This window comes from Mangifera indica, chromosome 4, assembly GCF_011075055.1.
Source record: "Mangifera indica cultivar Alphonso chromosome 4, CATAS_Mindica_2.1, whole genome shotgun sequence".
Taxonomy (NCBI): domain Eukaryota; kingdom Viridiplantae; phylum Streptophyta; class Magnoliopsida; order Sapindales; family Anacardiaceae; genus Mangifera; species Mangifera indica.
The window spans coordinates 19555889-19579124 of NC_058140.1; the positions used below are offsets into that span (position 1 = coordinate 19555889).

General features: G+C 35.7%; 5 protein-coding genes across 7 annotated transcripts; 2 read left to right on the plus strand and 3 right to left on the minus strand.

The window, feature by feature from the left end:
• Positions 1–963: 963 nt before the first annotated feature.
• Positions 964–5773, minus strand: LOC123213967 (ALBINO3-like protein 1, chloroplastic). Of its 2 annotated transcripts, XR_006501782.1 has the most exons (12): positions 5281–5773; positions 5043–5153; positions 4872–4946; positions 4659–4719; positions 4330–4403; positions 4103–4207; positions 3633–3740; positions 2836–2939; positions 2522–2725; positions 2081–2443; positions 1315–1441; positions 964–1195 (listed from the first exon to the last, which is right to left on the minus strand). XR_006501782.1 is itself a non-coding variant. In XM_044633623.1 (11 exons), the coding sequence occupies exons 1-10, from the start codon at positions 5599–5601 to the stop codon at positions 2101–2103; spliced, it is 1506 nt and encodes a 501-aa protein (XP_044489558.1). In that variant the 5' UTR covers positions 5602–5772; the 3' UTR covers positions 964–1441; positions 2081–2100. The 2 variants fall into 2 exon arrangements, 1 of the variants encoding a protein (XP_044489558.1); XM_044633623.1 differs by having other exon boundaries at positions 964–1441; positions 5281–5772.
• A 594-nt stretch (positions 5774–6367) lies between these two features.
• On the plus strand, positions 6368–7201 carry LOC123213968 (photosystem II core complex proteins psbY, chloroplastic-like). Its single transcript, XM_044633624.1, has one exon. It carries the CDS (start codon positions 6520–6522, stop codon positions 7105–7107), a length of 588 nt encoding a protein of 195 aa, XP_044489559.1. The 5' UTR covers positions 6368–6519; the 3' UTR covers positions 7108–7201.
• A 1320-nt stretch (positions 7202–8521) lies between these two features.
• On the plus strand, positions 8522–9691 carry LOC123213755. Its single transcript, XM_044633284.1, has one exon. It carries the CDS (start codon positions 8775–8777, stop codon positions 9549–9551), a length of 777 nt encoding a protein of 258 aa, XP_044489219.1. The 5' UTR covers positions 8522–8774; the 3' UTR covers positions 9552–9691.
• A 417-nt stretch (positions 9692–10108) lies between these two features.
• On the minus strand, positions 10109–15432 carry LOC123213754. Of its 2 annotated transcripts, none has more exons than XM_044633282.1 (6): positions 15153–15432; positions 14580–14647; positions 13329–14487; positions 11444–13234; positions 10854–10908; positions 10109–10509 (listed from the first exon to the last, which is right to left on the minus strand). In XM_044633282.1, exons 1-6 carry the CDS (start codon positions 15280–15282, stop codon positions 10371–10373), a joined length of 3342 nt encoding a protein of 1113 aa, XP_044489217.1. In that variant the 5' UTR covers positions 15283–15432; the 3' UTR covers positions 10109–10370. The 2 variants fall into 2 exon arrangements, with proteins under 2 accessions (XP_044489217.1, XP_044489218.1); XM_044633283.1 differs by lacking the exon at positions 15153–15432 and adding an exon at positions 15080–15128.
• A 2161-nt stretch (positions 15433–17593) lies between these two features.
• LOC123214105 (very-long-chain 3-oxoacyl-CoA reductase 1-like) lies at positions 17594–20393 on the minus strand. The gene is made up of 3 exons (XM_044633834.1): positions 19450–20393; positions 19258–19327; positions 17594–18080 (listed from the first exon to the last, which is right to left on the minus strand). The coding sequence occupies exons 1-3, from the start codon at positions 20085–20087 to the stop codon at positions 17826–17828; spliced, it is 963 nt and encodes a 320-aa protein (XP_044489769.1). The 5' UTR covers positions 20088–20393; the 3' UTR covers positions 17594–17825.
• Between the last annotated feature and the right edge of the window lie 2843 nt (positions 20394–23236).

Sequence of the window (23236 nt, forward strand, 5' to 3'; positions counted from 1 at the left end):
TTTTGTGATGTGATGTGATGTGATTTAGGACAATCAGATATTTCATGCTCTTAGAATATCTCGTACCATGATTAAGGGTTGGTTTAATTGGGAACCCATTGTCCATTAGAGTCTATGACAGTTCAAATATAAAGCAACCAACAGGATTTCATTTCTACTTTTTACTTCCTTTCTTTCGGCCTCTGTGGCCTGCAAAATAAGCAGCAAAACAAGTTAATAAAGATGCTTAAAACATACTTCATCAGCATGTGTTCCATAATTGCAGACAAAGCACCCATTTGAGGTGTCACCAGCTAACGAGCTAGCAAGAAATGATGTTATTTAAAAGCAAACATAGCATTAAATTCATTCTGCCAAAGATAAAAAGAACAGAGGCAGACATGATTCAGGTGCCGGGGCACACTGATTGCTGCACCTGCATGCATTCAGCAGCTTGTCTCTAGATTTTGAATTATTGCAACTATTCAGGATTCTTTGGTCTATATAAATAAAAAAACCAGGATCACCCTAATCCTCTCCTTGTTAATGCGTTGTTGCCACATTTGGGTCAAGCACAAACTCAAGACATTTCTTTTTATCACTACGCGACAACATCATTTCTGATTAAAAAATCATTAGAGGAGATGATGATTATTTTAATAACCCACTTAGCGGGGGACCAAGGGAACTAAATTTGAGACTTTTCTTTTCCTGTCATGCCTGTAACCTAAGAGTTATCTATTTAACAAAAACCATGGGGGAGGAATGTGTTCCTGCGTGTACGCCAAGGTGCTGCGCTCATCCAGCACAGCAGGACTGCTTGGTTACACTTGAATTTATACAAGCTACAAGGTTTAAAAATTATTAAAGTCTGACCAAGAAACCGCCTAACTTCTTGGATTCAATAAAGAATGAAATGGATCAGGGCAATCAAATGTTACATGTTCTGTCATCTTTGCAGTTAATGAAATATAAAGCTTGATGTGAGGAATAAGGTAACCCATGGCATCTGTTGAACCTTTTATTCCTTATTATTCTTTATGCTCTATCCAGAATGGGTACCATACAGAAAAAGAAAAGAGAGAAAGATAATGCATTCGATTTTTCAGCTTATACATAGAATAACAAAAGGTCATTAATTAAAACTATTCTTACATCTCAACTCCTTGCTTAACGTACATGCGACTTCCAAAACCCTATTGATGCCGCAAGTCATCTGCATGGTTTGGAGAGATGTCACAAATCCAATGTGGAAATATTGGAAATAAATAACGTCACTTGCTTTCCCATATCCCACCTAACATGCAAACAACTAGAATTGTACTTTGGGGTAACCTGAAATATTATTATGTCGTATCAATGATTGTCTTGGGTCCCTTACTCCCCTCCAGGCTTGGTCCATGTCTTCTTCAGAACGCTTGTTATCTTTTGTCACTGAACTTTTGCATACTTCAACAGCTTCCTAATATATCATGACACCAGTAGTAGAATGATCAGATATTAACATCTTGAATTATTACAGGAAGTACATGAATCGTTGAGTTCACAGAATGATCATTTATCAGTCTTAATATCTAGAATAATTACAGGAATTATACAGATCATTTCTCGGCCGGTAACAGAATCCAGGTGGAGGCAAAAGTAGTGAGTTAAGTAATATTGAAATTCACTGCCAGGCTTTACCCATTATGGTGGAGTCCCCATTACTTCCTCTTAATTCTTAAATATGACCAAAAAACCAACCACATACTGATTATACATGATATAGATGGCATCAATTATAAGTTATTTCAGGAATGTTTTCATCATAACAAGTACCCAAATCCCAACAGCATTCTAATACCTAACTGAATTGATCCGCACTGGGAATTAAAAAAAGGGGAAAAAATACACAAACAATGATGCAGTTATGAACAATAAATGGCACACCAATGAGCAGCCCATGGGAATAAACCAAGGCACATATAAGCCAAAGACATAATCAGACATACCACATAACAGCATCTGAAAACATCTCCTGGTCTAAGTTCACTGAATAATAAACAGACTAGATAATCAGCAGGCAGCAAGGATTAAAATTTAGCAAAGATATCAGATATACCTTCCTAGGTTTTCATATGATTACTGTTCATCCCTCCCATCAACCTCAGTCTTGGAAGAAACCACACTGTCCTCTGTCCTGAATACAGAGATTGTATTCTCATCTTGTCTCAACTCTTGACTAGACTGGTCACCATTCACAAGTTTGAAATTGGAGGTATCTTGACCATTTACAGACTGCAGGCTTCCATTTCTTTTATTAACTAAGTTGGCAGCACCTCCACTTCCCTCCTCAAGTCCACTCTTTTCATTTTTGTGTTCCTCATTTGTTAACCTTTTTCCCTTATCTGCCGCCTCTTCAGCTTTCCTCTTCTCTTCTCTTTCTCGTCTTTTTCTAGCCTCTTGCTCCTTTAATTGCTTAAATCTGGAGTATATCAACACATTACAACTAAAAATAGCGGGGTTAAAATAACAATAAAATCAGATAATGTTAAAGACAAACCTTTCACCAGGACGTAGTCCCTCCACTGTCAACTTTTCTCTTTGTTTGACCTCCTCCTTGGTGGTATTTAATCTTGAGACAGATTTCGGAATCTCAAGTTCTTCTTCCTTGATTGAATCACTGAATATTTTGATTGGATTTTTTGCACCCCCAAACTTCTGAAGCCATACTTGCTGGACTGTACTTAATATATTATTTGTAAACCTACATAAATGGAAATTTAAGATGCAGGAAATCATATGCAGAATGTCAACAGGAATCATTCCAAACAAGATGGAATGATCCTAATATAGAAGAGCTTTACATCTGCTCACCAATAAAGACTTAGACCAGAAGGAACTGACAGAGAAAAATAGCCAATCATGAATGGGAGGAAGTTTGTCAGTGCTTGAGAAGTCTTCACATTTGGATCATTATTCTGAAAGAAAGAAATGTCCACAGTCAATTGCCTTAAATAAGCGATATTTATATGATAAAGGCCAAGATTTGCAATTTCATGTAAAATACCTTAAATTGAGCAATGAAATCAATCAGAAACAATACATTTGTATCTTACAGTGCATACTGCTATACAGTCCATGTTTGTTCCCAAGTCTTGCATTGAAACAGATGTGGCATGATATCAATGGTAGATGATATGGTTAAGTGTTCGATGATGTGTATCTCTAAGTTAATGCCATGTAACTTGGGATTTAAATATTGGGATCCAAATAGAAATTGAACAGATTTTTAGATTTGTTTCTACTCCCACTGGACAGCAAGTCACATGTACAGATATCTAGAAAGGAAAACTATAAGGGAAGTATTCATATGCATGCAACAGTGTCAATAAGTTGCTTAGTCCCTCTTCACCATTGTTTTCGTCACATAATTCGACATGATTTTAGCAATTTTTCAGTAGCATCACTTTGACATTATATGACAAGTTGTTTGAAATAGTAATCATGTGCCAAAGGGACCAAATATTACACCACTGTTTGGTATTCAGCTTGACAAGCTGTATACATCTGCTATAAAGCACAAAGCAATAAATAATCTCAAATATGGTAAGACTTGGTCAAACACTTAGTTTACAAGTAATCAGACAAATTTACACAGGGAAGTGACTGACCTGTGAGGCCTGCATGATCTTGACTGACATAAACTGTGAAACAACCAATAAAAAAGGCAAGACAAGATACGCCAAGGTATCATGCCATCCAAGGGGTGGATGACCATCCTGAGAACATTGAACCAAGAATGAGAATTGAACTAACAACTTGATAGATGAAAGCAAAAACACATCAATAAATGAAGCTCAATCAAGCAAAATTAAAAGAAAAAAATACTAACCCACATATGGGATCTCTTTGGTAGAATGAACCAGGAATATAGCTTACATCCTAATTTCAATTTATAGAAGCCACTATGAACTAAATTACATGCTCAACACCAGAAGGAATATAGTGCAATTCATGCTTTGTAACTTTGATGAAAGATAGTTTAGAATTGCTTACTTAAACAGAACCATGACTTGAGTAAAATAGGTACAAGGCTTAAAAAATTTATGATGTGACATTCAAATAGTATAGAATTGCTTACTTGAAAAGGGAAAAGCCAAGAAATGCCACTTCCACTTTGTCGTGCCGCAATTGTGGTAGGACCAGCCAAAGAGGGTATCCAAAAGAAACCTTCCGTGAGGAGTCCCTTTATGTTCATCAAAACATTCAGTTAGAATTTAGACACAAGAGACAGCTAGAAAAAGTGGGGAAATACAGCCACACCCACAACAAGCTGAAAACAACAAATTAATGGGATAAGTGCCCTACTTCATCTGCTACATTTGAAAGAGCTCTATATAGGCCAATCCATACTGGTATTGTGGCAAGTGTAGGCAAGCATCCTGGAATAAGGCAAGAAAACAGAGGAAGTGATTCAATAGTTGTACTTAGAGCATCTGGTAATACAAAGATGGAAAAATATAAACCTATGCTCCTATATTGGCAAAAACTAGGGTACATGTAATAAAACATATTGACGGGGAATTTCAAAACAGAACCTAGCTCAACTCAGTCTCCTCAGGAATTTTAGTAAGCCTAAAATATCAGGAAAAAATAAAATAAAATAAAAAATTCAAATCTGGAAGCGACATAAGTACCTGCCAGAGGGTTTATGCCAGCTAATTTATATAATCGGGCAGTTTCAAGTTGAATTCTCTCCTGCAAGTAGACAAAAGTTTCCAACTTATCAATCAATACAAAAACAACCAATTAATGAAAATGGTTATGGCTACAAATTATATTAACAAATTAAATCTCTACAATCTTAGGTTACGTAAACATATTTACAAATAGAAAGAACAGAGTTTGACCTGATCACCAGCATATCTCTGCTGAATGGCCTTTATTTGTGGTGTTAAAGATCGCATAGCCATGGCAGACTCAACCTGTACATAACACCTTTAATAACTACATCTGCAGCACCATATGAACATGACATTATGAAAGGAATGTCTCACTCCAGATTAACAGAATTAACGAACCTGTTTTTTAGTTAAAGGAAAAGTAGCAGCCTTAACAATAACAGTGAGAAGGATAATAGCAAAACCATATGAATAAGGCACATGTAAAGTAGACAGTCCATCTTTTAAAACCTGGAACCAAACCCAAGAAGAAAAAAATTAGACAAAAAAAAGAAAGACAACTTTATAGAACCCATTAGCAAAAATAAGCGAAAAAACCTGTCTACATAAAACCAATATAGATATACAATTGTTATACCTTCAAAACAGTTTCCATTACATTAGTAATACCAGAAAGCCAATCAGAGTTCTGTTTCGTTGTAGTTACTGTGTCAGAGGAAGACACGGCAGCATCAGCTATGGTAAAGAGAAAGTTCTCAGCTTGTCCAAACAGCTCCTTGATTACACCCTCCACACTTTGCGGGTCGGGTTTGAACCCCACTTTGGTAATAGAAAGCGAACCACGAAGGAATGGTTTGTGGGCAAAGTAAGTTCGATTAAAAAGAGGGTTTTGAGTTGCGGTCCGGTATGGAAATGGAGAAAGAACAAGATTAGGTTTCACTGAGAGAGAATTAGACATGATTTTAACGTTTCTGGAAAACCCTAAAGTTTTTTTGGTTTGGTTTTGTTCAGTTGAAAGAAGTTGCAGAATCTAAGAGGGTGATGCCCTGCCCAATTTGTTGGGATTTAAAAATAATTTTTTAATAATTCTTATCAAATAAATACAGGTATACCGTATATTCATAATTTAATTTTGAATTAAAATTAGATTTTCACTCAATCTAATTTATATCTCTATTTAAACTCATTTTATAAAAAAAAAATGTATATCTATATACATATATATCTTATTTTTGTAATTGCAAAATCTAATAGTTTGAATGATAATGAAAGAACTCCAAACACAAAACAGAGCCTTCGCAATATTACAGTGTTAAACTGTAGCATTTCCTCTATATCCTCAGTTTTTTGCAAAAGAAGCACTTTTAAAACAGAGCCTTTGCAACACATCACACCACGCCACATGCTCGTGCCACACCACACGCTCTTCCATATTAAAATACAACTTGATTCACATACAAATTAAGTCCAAAATGCCTAGGTTTAGGAAATGAGGCAATGCAGCATCTTGAAATGATTTGACTTTTGCATCTCCTGTTGATCTTAATCTCTGTTTTCTGGGTCATATCTCTTGGGCTCAGGCCTTCAGAATACATCAATAATGGGTTCCCAATAAATACCCATCAATTGGGTCCAAAATTAACATACTAGTTGCTACAATTCAGAGTGAGAGCATAAGAAGTGACAAGAAAATGCAGGTGGGGTGGGGTATGAAATGTGAGGTCCAACCTTTCCAATCACACCCTCTGGATAAGAGAAGAATCTGAAATCTGAAAACCATAATTCTATTGGTCTACATTTGCCTCATTTTCTCATCAAATCTTCAACTCAAATTTCCCATCTTAAGCACCCATACAATTCTAGAGAACACTGATCAATGGCTGCAACAATGGCTACAATGGCTGTGTTCAATGCCAAGTGTTTGAGCATCACCACACCCAAAAATATCAGCCACAACAAACCAACCACAAAACCCACCTCCATTTTCTCCATTCAAAACCTCCCAAAAGGACTGACCATCTCAAACCCGGCTGAGAATTCAGCCGCAATAGCTGGCACTGCTATTGCTGGAGCAATCTTTTCAACTTTGAGCTTATGTGATGCAGCTTTTGCAGCACAACAAATAGCCGAAATAGCAGAAGGTGACAACCGTGGCCTGGCACTACTGCTACCAATCGTACCAGCCATTGCTTGGGTGCTCTACAACATTCTCCAGCCCGCACTGAACCAAATAAACAGTATGCGTAGCAGCAAGGGAGTGATTATCGGGCTTGGACTTGGCGGATTGGCTGGGTTGATGTCAATGCCACCACATGCATCGGCTAGTGAAATTGCCGTGCTGGCTGATGCTACAAATGACAACAGGGGTCAACTTCTGCTGTTTGTTATCGCTCCAGCAATTCTGTGGGTGCTATACAACATTCTTCAACCGGCTTTGAATCAAATCAACAGGATGAGGTCTTAGTGAGAGACATGAATGGATTTGTAGGGTGAGATATGCAACAAAATTAATATATGTATAATTGCACCTACTGTTAATGAACTACCTTTCTTTTGCATTTTCCTGAGAAGAATTGTAATTAAAGTGCTCAGATAAATATGTTAATTTGGTGAATATGTAATTTATATTATTACTTCAATCACATTCCTGGTGAATATGTAATTTATAAGGATACCAAAAATAGGGGGATGACATCAAAAACAAGAAAATATTATTAAAAAACTATAAAAAAAAAAAAGTATCATAAGTTAAAAAAGAAGTTTTAGAAAACTAAAAAGTATTAGAATTAGAAGAATATTATCGTAAATAAGAAAATAAAGTAAAAAAATTATTAAAATAGGGTTAGTAGTTAGAAACATTAAAAAATAGCGTCAGACCAACCGTCTTTTCATCGCTACTATTTGAATAGAAACATTGCACCTTGCCACATTGCCTGCCTTCCTACAACACTAGACTGAAGACGACTTAATTAGATCTGTGTAATTTCATTAAGTTAAAATGATTAGTTTTGTCACAAAGTGGGATCAAGAGGAGATGGAGCTTCTCATTGTCATCTACGCAAGCCTCAGACACAAGTGGTGGTCACCTTATCAGACTTCTCGAGCTGTGACACACACCTCTCATGCGTACTGATAAGATTGAGAACATTGTACTGATGTTTAGAAAGAATTTTAATTATATGTGCACTTAAAAATAAGAAAAAAAAGTGATGCTATATTTCATTACCACCGAGTCACTGTGGAATGGCAATTGAGCAAATTGCAATAGCAAAACTATTGGCTAGGCGGTTTGTTTGACCTCCTTTTCTTTTAAATTTTCTTGGAAAACAACGTGGTGGGCCTGCAGACCACTCCTCCATTCTAAATCCCTGCATGCATGATCTACCATTTTAGGGTTTTCTCTTGTAGTGGCCTCAAAGACCAAACCCCAGCTCATTATGTTATTATAATGCTTGCTTTTAAGGATCAGCATGAAACAATAATTATTAATCATCACATCTTCTACAGTTGAACTTCATTAACATTTCGTCTGTGGCCACCACCTGGTTGAATATAAACCATTATCGATATCGCAAGTTGGTTGGTTCCAGTGAGCTGAAGAGACTGAAACATTATAATATTGGGGTTTAAATGATTTTAAAGTAATGAGCCATGGTGATGGAGCCTACATATACAAGGATGGTAGAAACAAGAAGAAAAGGCCACTTTGACTTTGATAGAATCGCACTCCAAAAGTAGACCAAGCTAGCTGTGTTACACTTTGATTTGTTGGCGAAGAATTGTAAGTAAATATAAAAGATAGAATTGATAACCATAACTATATCAGAGATGAGTGGAGGAATATTGAATTACTGATAAATAGGATGTAACAAAATATATCCTACACGCAAGGGCACGGCACTCAAACTTCACAATGACTAGAGCAAAGCAGTGTTGGGAGACCTATGACATGCAATTAATAAAGGAAATCATATCAGATATGATAAAATAGGAATCAAATCATCACTTAAACAAACAGATGGTGCTGCTCTCCTGTCTCACATCTTTCCTTTTTATTTTTCTTAATTCTTTTCCTTCTAATCCATTTCTCTTTTTCCTCCTACACAAAAAACAACAATTCCCTTTGGCTTCATGCAATTCATGAACGCCGCTCAATCAAAAACTCCCATTCTCAAATACTTTCTCATCTCTCTCTTCCTTTCTTTACCTCTCCTCCTTCTCTTCTCCTCCCTCCAACCCCACATCCACCGCCCAACCCTCACTGACCCCGTCTCCGAAGATCTCAAGATCCGACCCGGCTACAACTCCTACGAAGCCTACCTTCAACGTCAACTCAACAAAACCCTTAACCCTAAACTACGTCAAATATGGACAACACGTGACTGGGAACGTAAAATTCAAGTCTTTGCCAAGTTCTTCAACGAGTTGAAACAAAAAAACCTTCTTTCTAATCAATCAAAAGCTCTCTGTGTCGGCGCTCGTGTTGGCCAAGAAGTTGAAGCCTTGAAACGCATCGGCGTATCCGACTCGGTTGGTATCGATTTAGTGCCGTATCCGCCTCTGGTTATAAAGGGAGACTTCCACAAGCAGCCGTTTGATGATGAGACTTTCGACTTCGAATTCTCGAACGTGTTTGATCACGCACTATATCCGAATAAATTCGTTATGGAGATCGAACGGACGTTGAAACCAGGTGGGGTTTGTGTTTTACATGTGGCGCTATCTAGACGGGCTGATAAGTACTCGGCCAATGATTTATACAGCGTCAAACCACTGTTGAAGATGTTCAAGAGATCGGAGATGGTCCAGGTCCGGAAAGTTGACGGGTTTGGGTTAGATACAGAGGTGGTATTCAGGAAGAAAGACAAAAATCCAAGGGTCAAGATGAATGCAGCATTAATTAATTGATTAGTTGGCGTTAATAGTAGAAATGTAATTATTATTGTTGTTGTTGTTGTTGTTGTTTGCGTTAGACGTTACTTCTAAGTTCTGGCCACCAAACCAATCAAAATTAATAAAAGATTTATAAAATAAAACCTAAAACATCATCTGATTACGTAGTTACGAAAAATCTGGATTCACATACCATCGTTTAATCAAAATTCTATAAATTTGATGGTGGGAATATGAAAGCTGGGGTGCACTTAGAGTAAGTAAAGCAAGATTATCCTAAAGATAAGGGGGAATAATAAGGATTAAAATTGATTTTGTTAAGGCTTTAGGGGACATGCATTATCATTATGCTCTAAACTTTCAAGGATCTCTTCCCAATCAAAATTAACAACTTTTTCTTGGAAATGGCTCCCTCTTTCGACATCCCCAGCTCTAGATATTCTATTCAATAGGCCTATTCAATTATAATTAAATAATTTTAAATTAAATATAAAAAAATATTTAATTATATAATAATACATATAAATATTTATTTATTTATATACTCAAAATAAATACACATAACATTACTCTTATCAACTAATGTGCTGCAAATTGCATTTCTACCACTGTGGAAGTTTCACAGGATACAAAAACAAGCCATCCACAATAATTTTTCTCTTAGTGAAGAGCTCAGCCCATAAACTTAACTATGCAAGGAAATAGAAAAGGATTAGGAAAACATGGCTCAGATTGAATGCAATTCATTTTTAAAATCTCAAACAGGAGAGATCTCTGCAAGCATAGACTCTCGTGGGATAAAAGTGAAAAAAACCAACAAGCAGGAGGAGGTGACTATTGGTCTGCCTGGCTATCTGGAACAAATTCGAGAGGCTGGCTATCGGTTTCCTGCATTTGCAACTGAGAAGCATTTAGCTTGGCAGCCTTGTATCTGTTTGAGCTTCTAAGGATTTTTTCCAAGGTTCCACTAGAGCTGTTCCAACAAGATATTGTTAGATAAACATACCATAAGTATAAAATCACAAATTAAACAAAAATAATGCTTGCCAAAGAGATTTGTTTGACATGCTATTACATTTTTACAACTGAAGAAACATCACTAGTGGCTTTGGATGTGAATTTTCTTTCTTTTGTTATGTTTCTTTTAACAATTTTTAGATTTCATGTCAATAGATTTTCCAAATGCATAATTTTTACACTCAGACACAAGTCTCATAACGCTGTAGACTTTTGATCTGCAAAAGTTAGATATATTGCAAACATAAGCACTGGAAAACAAAATAGACTGATATCTCACAATGGTTAAATTAAACTTACTATGATTTTGTAATGTCTCCTCCACCGCTTTCTTTCCTTTTTGAAACATAAGTTCCTGCAACAAATTTAAGTTTAAACAAAAAAAATAAGTCCCCACAGGCTCAGAGTACCCATTACAGAAAGAAAGTAGTAATAACCACATACATACCAAAATATTATATATTAGAATTTGTTTTGTCAAAGAAGACAATACAGTAAGAAGCCACTCTGCACACCAGAGCTTATGAACTAAGTTTACAAGAGAACAATTTGACAAGATTATTAGCTATATATAAAAGTTTTCAGAGTTCAAACAATGTCAACCAAACATGCTGACATGGACTGAAACAAAACAACTGAAAATCCCTCGGTTAATTTTATAAAAAAAGGGCAACTAACATTAAGAAACTAACAAGCGGACAACCAAGTAAACGTATGGCTAACTTTGAGGACAGTTTTTAATTACTATAACACATTAATTATCAATCTTAGACTTATAGTTTATGAGAAGTGACAGGGAAAAAATGAAAACCATCAGTCAATAATTATAAGCTCATGATAAAGTTAGTCTGGTAATATTAATATATTCAAAGTTTAAGATTTTTAATTACCCTTCTGTTGCGCACTGCTATCCCCATCTGAATAGTCAGATGACAAAGAATTATCAGATGGAGTTCTGGTGCTGGTATCTGAATGATCTACCCCATTGTCATCATCTGAATTCTCACAACCATCTTCCTTAAAAATTGAGCCTGATGTAGCCAACAAGCTCTTCTTACGTTGTGTTCTATTCACTACTTCCCCATCATAGTATTTACTGGAAACATGTCTAAAATCCGAATGAGATTGATGCCTATTATCCCTTTTACCTTCAGGAAGTACGTTTTTTGAACTCTCCAAGCTAGAGTTTGATGCAGCAACGTTTTGTCTGCTTTTATCTGTACGGCTATGGGTTGAAGAACCATGGACAGCATTGGGCCTTCTAGCTTCCTGATTTTTGGATAATTTATCAGATTTATTAGACACATGAGCTTTAGCCTCAATTCCAGAAACTCTTGCTAGTTTCGTTTTAGGAAGAAGATCCCGTTTATCACCCTCAAACTTTGAAAATGATCTCTGGGAATCAAAACTGCTAGAGTCAGCAGCTTGAACTTTCCCTCCACTGCTCTGCTTCTCATTCAACTTCAGTGCATTTTGTAAATCAGGTGAGGGGCCATTAGAGTGTACATCAAGCTTTTTCTTCTTTTTGCTGGCCTTTACCTCTTTAACTGCTCCTTTTGTTTCTGTCACCTTTTCAACAGGCACATTGTGAGAAACATCAATTGTATGCTGTTGTTGGTTGGGCACAACATTGACATTAACAGTAGTCCTATCACTATCAAAGGATACTTCCATTTTATTATCAGCTTCATTTGAACAGTCACTTTTAGGGAAATTACCACTCTGATCTTGAAGAGGACTCATTTCAACCCCAGCATTATTCTCAGATTCTGGGTTTGATCCATTTAGCTTGTTTTCAGAGCTTGTCTTCACCAAGCATCTCTTCTTTGTCAGTTTGGATGATGCATCCACCTCTGCATCCCTAAATCCATCAGTTGACAGTGTCACATTTTTACAACTGACATTTTCATCTTCTTCCGGCAATTCTGGTAGGTTCTTAGAAGCAGAATTTCGTTTTCGCTTGGTTCTCTTTCTTGATTTCTCATCCTTATTTTCTGCATTCATTGGAATTTCGCTGACATCCTTCAAGGATTCCAACACATTTCGGATCACATTATCAGCTTCCCTATAATTAGCCAAAACAGAATCATTCACTGTTGTCCTTTTTGGTATTTCTTTCCCCTTGATTGGGGACATGAGGTTTTCCTCCTTGGATTTATCACTTGAATGATCTCTATTAATGGTCTCATGAGGCTTGGTTGAAGAAATGCCAAGGCCAGAGCCTGTTTTATGCTCAGTAACTGATGAAGCATGATCCTGAGACTTTTTGGATTTCCTTTTTTTCTTTAAAGATTTTGCAGGTTCCATATTTACAATGGTATCAGGGTCCACATTTCCATTAGCCTCTGAACTTAATTCATCCCTGCCTGAAGGGGTTCCCTTTACTAGGGGCATTGCCTCTGAATCTTTACTTTGAGACAATTGTTTTCCTTCTGCAACTCTGCCAGTCTGATCACGTCCAAATTTCTGACAATCATGAACAGTAGCATTCTCGTATTTGGTGACCCCTGTATTCTTATTGAGACCATTATCCTGGACAGTGAGAGGAGGATTGCCTTCTTCTTCACTGACATGGTGATCCTCCGAAATGCTCATTTGTTTTGCTGCAGATGAAATTGTTAATTCAGGTGAAACGTTTTTGGTTTCAACATTGCCAACACCTTTGGCACTAATAGTAGCATCTACAAAACGGAAACAAATATGAATATCAAATTTTGATTCAATCAAAGACAAAACTACATCGAATTGCAAGTGACAATAACAATAGGACCTTACCCAATGAACAAGGTAATTCATTGTTTCCCCCCTCTTCTTGCAGGGGAACACCAAGAATTTTCTTCAAAAGCACTGTGTGTGGTTCAGAAATCATCTCATCATGGACATTTTGTGCAGGAAGAACTGCTGCATTATGCTCACCTTCCAAATTCCTCTGATGAACTCCCACTGTGTCCCCAGGGTTCTCCATCCTCTCATCTTGTACAGAAGAAGGAACTGCAGCAAGAACTTGATTAATCAATTTTGATGATTTCTTTTTCCTTTTCTTCTTTCCAGTGCTTGCATCGGTTGTCAATAAATGGTTATCCTTCAACGTTTCCAAAGATAAATGATCCAAGGAAGCATTTGTACCATTTTGTTTGTCCCCAAAAGAGCACTGAGAAATTGTTATGTCTTGCATGAAGGTCTCTCTAGTAGAATCACATTCCAGAAGCCTCTTTTCTATAGAAGAATTTTCCATGTCATCTTTCCTCACAGTCTTCTGCTTTTTACTTGCAGCAAGCCTGGTTGAAGGTTCCTCCAATGATGTATTACACTTTGCATTAACATCAACATTCTTAGAATTATATGTTTCACACTCAAAATTCTTTGCTAAAACTGCAGTTCCCTCACAGAGAACATCATTCATCAGCAGCTCCCTCCCTGATTTCTGTTTGATGTCACAAGCTGAAATCCTGCAACGTTCATCAGCATTATATTTGATTCCCATTTGTATATCATGAGTAAATACTGTATCTCCACCTTCAGTGACCGAGTTAACCAGGACCATGTCTTGCTGTGATTCATCTTCATTGGTTACATGAGCTGACGTGTTCCCTTCATTCAAAGTAGCCAAGATGTTGCAAGTAATCTGAGTAGAAGGTTTCTGTTTAGCATTCTGGTCTCTGTGAACATGTGTCAATGTCGACTCATCGGTACTGGGCAACCTTCTAGCAGATGCATCAGCCAGAAGAGCAACCCCATCAGCTGTAGGATTACCTGTGATGCCACAAGAGGCAACTAGGTCTCCAAACTTGGATATCCCAGCATGCTGTTTTTCACTCTGCTCCTCTAGAATTGAAGCATCAACAGAAAGAAACCAGCTTTTGCTGACTCCATCGAAAGCACTTTTTACAAACATGGAATCTGATAAATGATAAAAGTGTCCTTTACGTTTTACCTGCCGAATTCACAAAACCCCAAAACCCATCAATGTAAGACATAAACAAGTAATATAACCAACAACCTTAAAGTGCAAGATAAAGAAATCACCTTTAAAGCATGAATTTTTATCCCACCAATTTTAGGAAAACACAATGGGTGTTCGTGCAGTATTCTCTCTGCACATCAATAGCATAAATAAGCAACCGAAAACAGAATCTAACAAGACAAAAGTAGTTTAAGAAAACATAAATGCTAAAGTATTGCAAGCTATTCAAAACGTAATTTAAAACCTTTCCATGCAGCTATATCTCGAGTCTTCAAATTGTATCAGACAACAAAAGCTGTGAGCTCCCAGAAAAAAAAATTTCAACTGATCCTAGACCTTCTAAATATTTTTTCTCTATATTTATTAACCCACCCAGTCACTAAAATTCTAATGAAAAAGAATCATTCTTTTTTAATTAGAATGGCTGTCAAGATTGATTGATTATTACTCACTTAACACGTTAGCAGATAGATGGCACAAGCATCATCTGAAAATGCCCTCTCTATTCATATACCTCTAATTATTTTAAAAAAGAAATTCAAGAAAGTGAATATTTAGAAACCTCTTCTAATAAATTATAATCATGCCATTGCAACAAGAACACTTTGGAAACACAAAGAATTGAGTGTAACTACTTTTGAGATCCGAAACAGTGTCGGAACCAGAGACAATCATGGCCAAGTGGGTATCGAGGCTGGTGTCAACGAAGACGGTGTTGTAGGTTATGGTAGCGCCAGAATCAGAAATAGAAGTGGGTTCCTCCATTGATAGATTCAGATAAAAAAGAGTGAAGAATATTATAATGAGGCGACAAGGGACAAGGAGAAGAAGCTATATGGCTCGGTAGAATTGAGGGGTTTTGTGTTGAGGGTTTGGCTATGGCGGCGTCGGCATTGCTTCAATTCGAAGAAGACAGCTCTTAAGGAACCGCTCCTTGGTTTTTAAGTTTGAAGTGCCGCATCGGGTCAGAAATGGGCCGACCGTCCACTTGGCCCAGGCCCAAGTCAACAGCAACTTAATTTTCTTATTCCTTTTCGGGATAATCTTAATAAAATATTAGGTGAGTGTTTACTCCCGCATAGACCTGGCCACAGGCCGGTTTGGCCCGTGAACCGGACTGAAACCAGCCCGGATAAAATTGAAACCGACAAATCCGGAACCGGATTTTAATAGTTTGGTTCCGGTTTATCTAAATTTGAATCGTGAAACCACCGGTTCAAATTCGGTTTATGAACTGACATATAAACCGACTGTTTATTGTGTTGAACCGAAAATTTTTGAATTTTTTTTGAATTTTTTTAAATTTATTTAAACAGCCAACGGTTCCTTGCGCAGGAACCGTTGGCTTGCAGAAGAAGATCCCCTGCAATTTTCAGAGAAATTGCCCCTGCAATTTTTAAAATTACAATTCACCCCCCAATTTTTTAATTTTTTTCAAAATATTTTTTCCTATATATATACCAATTCAAATTTCATTCTCTCAAATTTCAATCTCTCCACTCTCTCACTCAATCATTCAAACTCTCATTCTCATTCTTTCAACTTTTAATACTCTCTCAATCTTTTAATTCAATCAAATTCTCTTAAATTTAATTAAATTCTTTCTTAATTTTTTATTAATTTCAATTTCTATTTTTATTATACAATTCATAATTAATTATAGAATTTATTTCTATGATTAAATTTATTTATTATTTATTATTATATTTCATAATTAATCATACAATTTATTTATATAATTAATTTTATTTATTTTTTATTATCTTTTATAATTAATCATATAATTTATTTATATAATTAATTTTATTTATTATCAAAAAATGACAAGTAGTGAAAATTCTTCCGGTAATAGAAGATTTGATCAATATTCACATATATCAAATGTGAATAAAAATCAACTTATAGATGATTTTTCAACATAAGAAAGTGAAAGCCAATATGAAGAGGTGGAGTAACAACAATAACATCAACAACAGATGGAGATGGAACAACACGAACAACACTCTCAAAAAATTCCTACATCTGACAAGATTCATTTTAAGAAAATACAAAAAGAAAATGGTAATTTCGATGTTGTTTGCAATTATTGCAGACAAATTTATAATTTCAATTATTGTAATTAATAATTTAAAAATTAAATCAAGATAATGTATTAGCATTGACGGTTCAATATCGGTTTCGAACCAAAACTATCGGTTCCGAACTGGGGTCATGAACCGAAACCGTCGGTTTCGAACCGTGGACAAACCATCCTATTACGGTTTTGGTTCAGGGTCCTTATTTTTTCGAACCGTGAACAGGCGGTTTTGAACCGAAACCGCTGGTTCACAAAGCGTGGCCAGGTCTACTCCCGCACACCGCAATGTAGTGGGGGCTTGCCAATCTGGAAGTGGTTGCTTCCTCGATCTCAAACAAAACCGATGAGATTCAAGGTTTCAACTGTCAAGATCTAAGGTTTCAACAGCCAATGTTGATCTTCAATACTCCTTGAAATTTCGCGATTATATAAAAGCAAGATTTAACAGTTAAAGAAGACGAAATCGAAAGTGGTAATATTAATAGTGAAAGAGTGGTGGTTGTGTTAGGTGGTGGCAATAGAAGTCATGAAGGGTTGGTAGTGCCGGCAAGTGATGGTGAGTTGTAGTCGATAATAGTGCAAATGGTGAAAAGGCCATTCTAATTTAGGATAAAAACATTTTTGTCTTAATAATTGTTTTAGTCAAGGTGAAATAGTTACAATAAAGATTTAGGGCTATCTTGGTTTTATTATTCTTATTTTTTAAATGATGGATGTAATTGAAAATCTGCTGGGAGGTTAAATAATATAAAAATAAGGTGGCCTTCACTGAAAAGATGCAACTTCTATGAAGTCAGTAATTGTGAACTGAATCAAAATACGCAGTGCTCCCCACAATCTGAAGGCTTAAATTTGGGTCCATCCTGTCTCTCTAATTTGCATGATCCTGAGAAGGCAAGGCAATGACCCACCACAATTTCTTCAATGAATTCAAGAACCATGCAGAACTTGTGATGGAGAATGATCTATATGATGATTTAGATTAAATATCTCTAGTCATGATAAAAGGGACTTCACTTTTCCATCTCAAACATCTAATACAGAATTGGAAGTTCAAGATTATTCAACAATTTAAGGAAACTAAACAGAAATTTTGATCATAATACACAACTAAAAGAAAGAAAATGTGTTGAAGATAAACATTCCAGGCATGCAACTAGTGCTTTAAGGTTAAATCTGCCCACCAGACTGCTTATCCTTGCCAACCTCCCCGACAAGATGATAGAACTGTTTATTCCTTCTTCCTTGAATCTTTGAGTTGTCCTCTTTTTCTAATCCCAAGGTTATACTTCACACGCCAGGCATCTATGCCACACTCTGGCAATAAATTCAGCAAACCCCAGAGGACGGAATGAGGCCAGTAGGGTGTGCAACGAGGTTCGTAACCTATCCATCGAATGGCTGTCCTTGCATAACCATCAATAGATGGAACAAAGAATGAAGATCTCTTGATTGATGCCATCTTAGTTGCCACATATAAAGGAACCTGTATACAGAATCTCTCAGTTAAGGAAAACAAAACAAAACCAGGCATACAACGGAAAGTTTGCTCCAATAGCAAACTCTTAGAGCATGAGCATCTTAAATGCTCAAGACATCAGTGTAAGCACAGAAATTTCTTCACATCAATTAGAAATGTTAAAAGAGTTCAATATTAATAAACTACAACTAGCCCTAGACATCGGCTTTAGCTATATCGGTTTGTAGCTAACACATCACAAGCTAAAGGACATAAGCAGGCAAGGTAACAATGCCTATTTCCACAGCATAGAAAAATATCATTTCTTTCCTCTCCTTGTCTCCTATTGCAGCTATCTGAAGTTGCAGATAGCTGCAAAAGAGCTATTCACTTATACGCGAGATTCAATCTCACTACCCATCTGCATCTCATATGCTTACCATGAAGAGGCATCACAAACTATCAGAAAGCATATACAAGTAAAGCTGATAATCTGTTCAGTGAAAAGAACATGATTTAGAGATTATAGAGCCTTGTCAATTTGCTAGTACACAACTGCTTCAGCTAATATAATAAATATTCAAATCCTATTAATTTAATAGAATATTGATTGGAGCAAACACAAGAAAAGATAATCTTTAACAAATATTTTAATAAATGCTTCAAGTTGTGAAAAGATCAATCATCTTCGCTGAGTAGAGAAACGTGATATTGTGAACAAAACATCATAGTTATATTAAATTAACCAAGGCCAAGGCATGGAATTTTCAGAAAGAAAAGCAAGCTTCTACCAAATACTCCAACTAGCAAATCATCTTGTATATCTTTTTTTCATGAAGAAAGGCATGTTGATAAAGGAATGAACCAATAACACCCACTTGATTCTAGATCAACATAGAGTGTAGTTCTGCCCCTAATAAACAAATATTTGATTGGTTAGCAGTTACTTAAGCAAGTCAAGTATTGATGCGAAGAGTGGCTGAAACCTAGAAGTTCAACAAGTTTTGACAAAATTGATTAAGCTTCTACCTAGAACATATATTTAATTGGAAACACACTCTCAGATAAAAAGTTCAAGAGAAAATTGATCCAATATTGACGTAGAAGAAATCATACTATTTTGCCATAAAACTTATATACTCTCCGCTAAAAGTGCTAGGATCATAACCAAATGAATTCACAGTTGAAAAATTGCTAAAAGTACCTGACACTGCACATCAATCCCGCTCTTCTTATATTCAACATACAAACACCTTGAAAATTGATCGATATACCTGAAAATTGGCACAAACGAAAAAAACGTTTTTCACCATTCACAGATTTTTAAAAAAAAAAATTCTTTCAGTCAAAAATCGAAGGAACAAATAAAATGAATAATAAATGGATAAGTCCTTACGCTTTTGTGGCAGCATAGACAGAATACAGAGGATCAGAAGGAATGATAATAGCAGCACCAGAGCCAAGATTAACAATAGCGCCTCTCTTTCTCTTCAACATCCCAGCCAAAACCGCTTGAGTGACCTTAGTAGTCCCTTCAACATTAATCTTAATCAAATTCTTCAACAACTCATCATCAACCTCATGAAAAAACCTTGCGTAAGGGTACGAGATTCCAACATTGTTAATCAAAACACCAATATCCAATCCCTCAATTGCCTCTTTAATTTTGTAAACACCCTCATCAATATCACCAGTGAAATCAACAACAACACTCTTGATTTGGGTTTTTCCATACTTTGCCTGAATAGAATCAGAAACATCTCTCAGTTTCTCAGGGTTACGACCAACGAGGACAAGATTAAGTCCTTTCCTAGCCAACTCAAAGGCAAAACCTTTGCCAATACCATCAGTGGGTCCAGTCACAACAGCCCACGAACCGTATTTCTTCAAATTCTTAGCAGGTCTGAGAAAAGAAACATAAACCCAGTAGAGAACACTCCAAGAAAACTTCAAAAGCGAAAGAGAACCAATGGTGAACAAAACAAGAACCCAACGTGGCTGAGTTTTCAGGGCATCAAGAAAACACTTCTCCATGATTGGCCTGCAAAGTGGAATTCTTGGATCTTGAAAGAAAGGAAAAAACACAGATATAAGAAGTGGGTATTGTTGAGAAGAGATAAATAATGTGAGCGTCTGGCGTACGGTACTGGTAGTGAATTTAGGTGAGGTCGTTGAACGTAGAAGCGGCTATGTCATGAGGGTTAGGCAGAGGAAGGACGGGAATGAAGTTAATAGAGGTGGGTGAAGTAGATGAGCTGAAAACCGCCGCAATTAACTACAGGTGCCAGACATTTAACTGATCTGATTTGAACTCAACCATGCTTTGGATTTGCTTTTCTCAATTTCTTTTTATTTCTGGTTTTTTAAAATCTGTGTTTCTTGGAACCCTAAGGTATGATTAAACACCAAAAAGCCTCTTAATGTTCATGAAATGACAAAAAAAAACCCTTCTGTTAGTAAACACTTAAATTGCAATTTTTATACTAATTTAATTATATTAATTACCTTAAAGTATAATATAACAACCAAAATTCCAGAGATATTCAAAATAACATTGGTAATATGAACAAAAGACAATTGTTTTATTAGTGACCTCAATTATGAAATTTTTTTTTTCTATTTTATATTTTCTAATATTGAGAAAGACGGTTGTATATTTTTTTATACCAAAATAATAAAAGAAGAAAAAAAATTTAAAGATACTTTGAAAAAATATAAAATATACGAGACAAAGTTTTTAACTTAGACGATTGGAGTTTATGGCAACAAAAACATAGTATTGGGTGTTGGAATTTCTCTTCGAAAACATTAAAAAAAGAGAAATCGCATATGTAACTTTATCATAAATGACTATAATATTATCATATTACTCTTATTTAAAAAAAAAAGTTTGATATCATTAACTTTAAGATGTTTTATTTATCAAATTTCCTTTAAGATGTTTATTTTAACATTTAAAATTCAAATGGAAGAAATTTTGTTATTTCATGACTTTAATTAAGGTGATATTTGTTTTTAAATCGTAAGTGAGGGCGGTTTATAGCGGGAAAATCAATAAACTTTCACACATTTGTTCGAGGACACACGTGTGCATTTGTTATATTTGTTTGGCCAAATGACTATAACCCACCCAAAGTATGTGCTTTTGTCAAGTTTACCCCCATTAACTTTGAAAATATCATTTACCCACTCATAGGCTATTAAATTTAACGAAACTCTAACCCCTGAAAAATTTATCTCATTTTTCCCTCTAAAATTTTGAAAACTAACAATTTTTTCTAACCCAAATTTTAAAAAACAGTATTTTTTTTTTTTAGGGTTTTCAATTTTTCAGAGTTAGTTTTCTGACACCGTTTCTTCCTCTTCGATGACCTTCAAGCGACTCCTCTTCCTCTTCAGCATGGCCTCTTTTCTGTGATTATCTTAGGCATGGTCGTCAACTCGTCTTTGTCTCTGACGAGGACGAATCGTCTTCGTCGACGAGACGAGGAGTCTTCGTCGTTGACGAAGACCTCGTCTTTTTCAGAGACGAAGATGAGTGGTCTTCATCGACCATAGTTCCTAGAACAACTGTCGGAAGGAGACCGCATCGAAGAGGAAGAGGAGCTTCCTGGAGGTCGCTGAAGAGGAAGAAATGGCGCCGAAAAACTAACTCCAAAAATTGAAAATCCTAGGGGGAAAATGTAGTTTTTTAAAATTTGGGTTGAGAAAAATTGTTAGTTTTTAGGGTTTAGGGAAAAAAATAAAATCACATTTAAGTTTATTTTTAATAATACAATTAAAATGATAATTTTATCCCTGAAATAGTTAATTTTAACTTTTCAAGGGTAGGTAAATAAGATTTTCAAAATTAACAGAGAAAAACTTGAGAAAACAGTATACCTTGGGTGGGAAATAGTCCTTTGGCCTATTTGTTTTGGTTTAGGCAAGTATGGGCTAAGTTATTGCGCGCATGGGGACACATGGGTGTCATAGCTATCTTATACAGGGATGGGTGAACTCATGGTACCCTTGGTCGCATATTAATTTTGATTGTGGGGCAAATTATTAGTCATTAAAATTGAGATTTGTCTTATTTGATATGAGTAATACTAACTCAATGTAATAATTCAATTCTAATGAAAATTTTAGTTATAAAAAAAAATATATATATCACTATTTACATGTCATTCAATTTAAGCATTGCATTAACTTGAAACTTAATGTTTGGGGTAACCCTTAAGAGTTAGGGAACAATTTCTTTTTTCACTTAAGGTCCAAACTTTGTTTTTTTATTGATGAATTAAACAAACTTTTAAAATTTTATAATAAAAAAGACAAAATTTTCACTATTTTCTATAGAATATACTTATTTGAAAAAGTAAAAATATGAAGTGAAATTGGAATGGGACTTGCCCCACATTAAGGGGAAGGTAAAAGAAGCAAGACTTCAAGTAAAAAGGAAGCCACAATGGTGAGAAGAAGAGATAGAAGAGAGAAAAATATATAAAAATCAATTAAATATATATTTTTTTAAATAGTGGATACGTATAGCTATATCTGATTTATTAAAAAAAATTGTAAATACAAGTCCAAAAACTAGTAATCAATTCTTTTTTTTTTAACCAAAACCCATATGTAAAAACCTGTTTTATAAGCTGGATATACGTTTAGGGTTTAGTTTTATTTGATGGGTAATTAAGGATTTAGTGCACATAGAGTTTTAAATTCATTAAAATTGTGTTAAATTCTGATATATAAATATCATCAAGAATATTAAATAAAAGCTTTGACCTTAATGGTTGAAGAGAAGTAGGATGAATCTTATTTATGAATTTAGATTTTCATTACAATAAACTATATAATATCAAAACAAATAAACCACAATGAAATATGAAGGACATAGATAGACACGTTAATCAGGCCAGATCGAATGGAGACCCGACCCGAAGCACAGAAAAAAGTCCGGGTATGACAAAGTCTGGCCCGGTACTGTAGAGTGTCGGGCCAGGCCTTGGGCTTTAATATTAAGCCCATGGCTGGCCCGGCCTGATACTGTTCATAATAAAAAAAAATTTCCTGGGTAGCAGAAGCAATTTTTGCTTCTGCTGCCTTGGTGCAGAAGCAGATATATGCTTTTGCCAGGCAGAAGGGCAGCTTTGCATAATTTTTAAATTTTTTTTTAAATAAATATATTTTATTTT